The following is a 3,887-nucleotide window of genomic DNA, read 5'->3' on the forward strand; positions in this document are numbered from 1 at the left end:
ATCATTGATAGTTCTAAAATTTTGCTATATCTTGTAAATATTTTTAACAGTTTTACTATTTGAAATAATTTTTCCTTTTTAATCATCTAACCTCAAGCAAAGGAGATCATGCTAATTACTATGTAAAATTTTCACTTATTTAATCATATACCCAAATTAAAGGGATTTTTTTTTTTTTTTTAATGAATAGGAAAAAAAATATTTTAAAAAAGGAAATAGAAGGCTAATTTAGAAGTTGAAAAGAAAAAAAGAAGAAAGAGGGAAGATTTAGTTAAATTTAGGAGAACTAGTTGACAGAGCCATAATTGGGTTTCACATAACAAACTAATTCCTCAAAATTTCTTCAAAATTTCTTCCATTTTCCCTCACTCGTCTTCCTCATTTACCTCTGCTCTTCTTATTTATTCTTCAATCTCCCCATCTCCCTCTTCTTCAACACCTTGGACTCTCCCTTTCCCTCCAACTTCATAAGGTAATCCCAATTTCTGTTTCTATTTGATCGAATCATCTTTCGTCCTTGCCAATTGCATGATGTTGTTCGAATGTTGTTTTTTTTTTACTTTTCGTTTTCCTTTGTTGGAAGTAGGAATGATAATAGTTTGAGATTCTGTAGCCGATTCTTCGGTTTGATCATCTCAATTTCCTTGGATTTCAGATGGGTTTTTGTTGAGATCGCTGAATTTTGATTCTGAATATTGTTTGGTTTGTTTCTTAACTCTAAAAGTGGGATCGAGGAGATTGAGGATTTGTCAGATTTGGAAGCAATTGGATCAGATATTTCTTTGTTGATTTAATGACTCTTGTGGATCTTGTTCTGCTCATCTCTTTATGGGATTCTTATGTTCCTTGCCATTTTTATGATTTGGATTTTATATTGCTTTTTTAGTAATAGAATTTCTCTCTACAATAAAATTCGTGGAGCTATGTGTTTTTGGCTTTGATTCATACGCTTATTGGTTTTTTATCCTTGAGTTGTCTGTTTCTATAGTTATTATTTAAGGCAGAAGAAAAAAACTACATTGGATAATCTAGAGCAGGAATTTCAATTGATGACGGGTTGTTTGTTTTCTTTTTATAAAAAAAAATATAAGAAAATAAAGCATGTTATTCAAGGGGATTTTTTTATCCTTCTTAGATCAACAGCTAAGATATTATGCTAATTGTGTATGTTTCTGTGTCCAAAAGATTGGATTTGCAGAGGGAAATATGGGGATGATTAACAAGTTTGTAGAAAGAAGCTGTGACTTCTTGTAGTGTGAGTTTCATTAGAGAATATAATTAGGCATGGCAATGTTTAGAGAGAGAGTGGAGGAAGAATTCTCAAATATGGAAGAGGAATGCAAAATGTTGTGGAAAGCTTTTCATGCCAAGAAGTGTTAAGGCTTTTGGATGTAGACATCAGATGGTTCTCACACTAATAACAAAGTTCAAAGGAAAAAACCCTCATTTTTGGTTGGCTGAATTGGCTTTCCTTCGGATATCTCTTCCTCCCCTGTTCTAGTGTTCAAATTTTATGGCTTAGGGTGCTAATTTTATGGCTTATGTTGTTGAGTTTATGTTATGTGGTCACAGTCCTAGGGATAGAGCTAAGATCTTGTGGATCAACAGCTTTAGTGCTGTTTGATGGGGTTTATGGCTTAAAGACATAAAAACTTGGATCTACTACAGCTGGTTATAGTTTTGTTCCTTCTTCTTATTGCCTTGTGTCCCAGTTGTAGAATCTTGTATTGTGTAAGTCTGATGCGTAGAATGATTCATCTTTGATGAGAGTCAGTATGGAAGTTTGAAAGGAACATTTATATTTTCTAGTTTTTGAAACAGTAAAAATTTTTAAAATTTAAATGCTTATTTGGAAACTCAATGAAATAAATCAACTCCATTCTATAAGAATTGAACAGAAAATAAAAGAATGACACTGAACGAATCTTGATCTTGTCATAAATGATAAACAGAGATGAGGTAGTTTAATGTAAAAGAAAACAAAAAATAAGCACTGGTGAGACTTTTTTGGTTGTGAGTTTGTAGTATTTTCCTGCTATTTGCATCTTGCCTTTCATAGAGATCATACGGGTTAGTACTTGAATGTGCTATTTTAACTAAGAGGATATATTATTCATTATTCGAAGTTGGTTTTGTACTTCTGCTTATTACTGAATGTATTTACTGTTAATTCATTGCATATGGGTTCAAGATTCACCAGTGTATAACTGTAAATCCATTTAAAAAACATAAAAGCTGTTAATTTTGCTACATGTGTTTTCTTTTTTCTTTCAAAAAATGATCATATGAAACAGTTTCTGTTTTAACTGAAGTCAATATTTGTCTACAAACTTAAGGTGCTTGGAGCAAATGGCCTTGGTTACCACTGCAGAAGTTTGTGATGCTAACCCACAGCTCATTGTAAGTGGTGAACTTCGGGCCCTTGAACCAATTTTCCAGATATATGGCCGACGCCAAGTCTTTTCGGGACCAGTAGTCACACTGAAGGTGTTTGAAGACAATGTTTTGATTCGCGAGTTCCTTGAGGAGAAGGGTAACGGTAGAGTTCTTGTCGTGGATGGGGGCGGTAGTAAGAGGTGTGCAATATTGGGTGGCAACCCTGTTGTCCAAGCTCAGAACAATGGTTGGGCTGGTATAGTTGTGAATGGATGTGTTAGAGATGTGGATGAAATAAATGGTTGCGATATCGGGGTAAGGGCTCTCGCGTCACATCCAATGAAAGCCTACAAAAAGCGGGTTGGAGAAAAGCACGTCCCTATAACTGTAGCGGGGACAAGGATCATGGATGGGGAATGGCTGTATGCAGATACTGATGGGATTCTGGTTTCACGAACCGAATTATCCGTTTAGAGAATTGTTGATTAATTTCCCTTCCAATGATTTTGATGGCAGGATGATATTGTTATACGGGGGCGAGAGTGAGAGCGAGGACGAGGGCAAGAGGTTGCCAGTAATGCTGTTGATGTCTACTTGTGGAATCTAAAATTCAACTCCTTGTTATATTTATCACTAAAATTATGTTATGGTTGAACTTAATATGATGTGTTCTGTGAAAGATGAACTGCTGAATTAATCTCTTAATAGTGTCAAGTGGCCTTTACTGTTGTAAGCAACATATTGTCATATCAATGAAAAATACTTGATAGAAGTCTGTTGTCTCTTGGAACTGACTTTGGATGGCCAAATCTTACCAGAAGAAAAAAGGGTAACTGGAGTAGACACGAGTATAATGCATGAATGAAGTGGACTTCATTTGGTAAAATTTCGTTTTTGAAATTTATGTGTGTTTTCTTACCAGTTTTCTATTCTGATTTTTATCTATTCTAAATAAACACTTGAATTTCTAATCAAATTCTAAAAATAAAAACAATTTTTTAAAACTAAGTTTCACATTTGAACCATTTGGGTCTCGTTTAGTATTTATTTGATTTTTAATTTTTAATTTTTGAAAATTTTGCATGCTTCCTCTCAATTTCTTATAATAATTTTTATCTTTCCTCAGTAAAAGAGTTAAATTTTTAGCCAATTTTTTTTTTTTAAAAAATAATAATAAATTTAGAACTTTTTTTTTTTTTTAAGTTTTCAAAACTTGTTTTTTATAACATTAGTAGAAAGTAGATAAGAAAACAAATAAATCAAAAGGTAAATGAGTGTTTATAGGGTTAATTTTTAGAAGTTAAAATCCAAAAACCAAATAATTATCAAACGGAGCCTTGGTTTTTTATTTTTTTTTTTTATCCTTCCTAAACAAACATGTAAATTCATAGTTAATTTTTTTTTTTTTAAAAAAATAGATTTTGGAAATTATTTTTTTTTCTAAGTTTTAAAAACTTAACTTGGTTTTTTAAAGTATTTGCAAGATGTAGATTATATAACAAAGAAACTCT

At 32.3% G+C, this 3,887-nt stretch overlaps 1 protein-coding gene across 1 annotated transcript; it reads left to right on the top strand.

The window, feature by feature from the left end:
- The first annotated feature begins 337 nt into the window (after window positions 1-337).
- Window positions 338-3,148, top strand: LOC120071835 (putative 4-hydroxy-4-methyl-2-oxoglutarate aldolase 2). The gene is made up of 2 exons (XM_039024228.2): window positions 338-472; window positions 2,337-3,148. Exon 2 carries the CDS (start codon window positions 2,350-2,352, stop codon window positions 2,848-2,850), a length of 501 nt encoding a protein of 166 aa, XP_038880156.1. The 5' UTR covers window positions 338-472; window positions 2,337-2,349; the 3' UTR covers window positions 2,851-3,148.
- Window positions 3,149-3,887: the final 739 nt, after the last annotated feature.

This window comes from Benincasa hispida, chromosome 2 (assembly GCF_027475165.1).
Source record: "Benincasa hispida cultivar pf3 chromosome 2, pf3_genome.v1.1, whole genome shotgun sequence".
In the NCBI taxonomy this organism is placed as follows: Eukaryota; Viridiplantae; Streptophyta; class Magnoliopsida; order Cucurbitales; family Cucurbitaceae; genus Benincasa; species Benincasa hispida.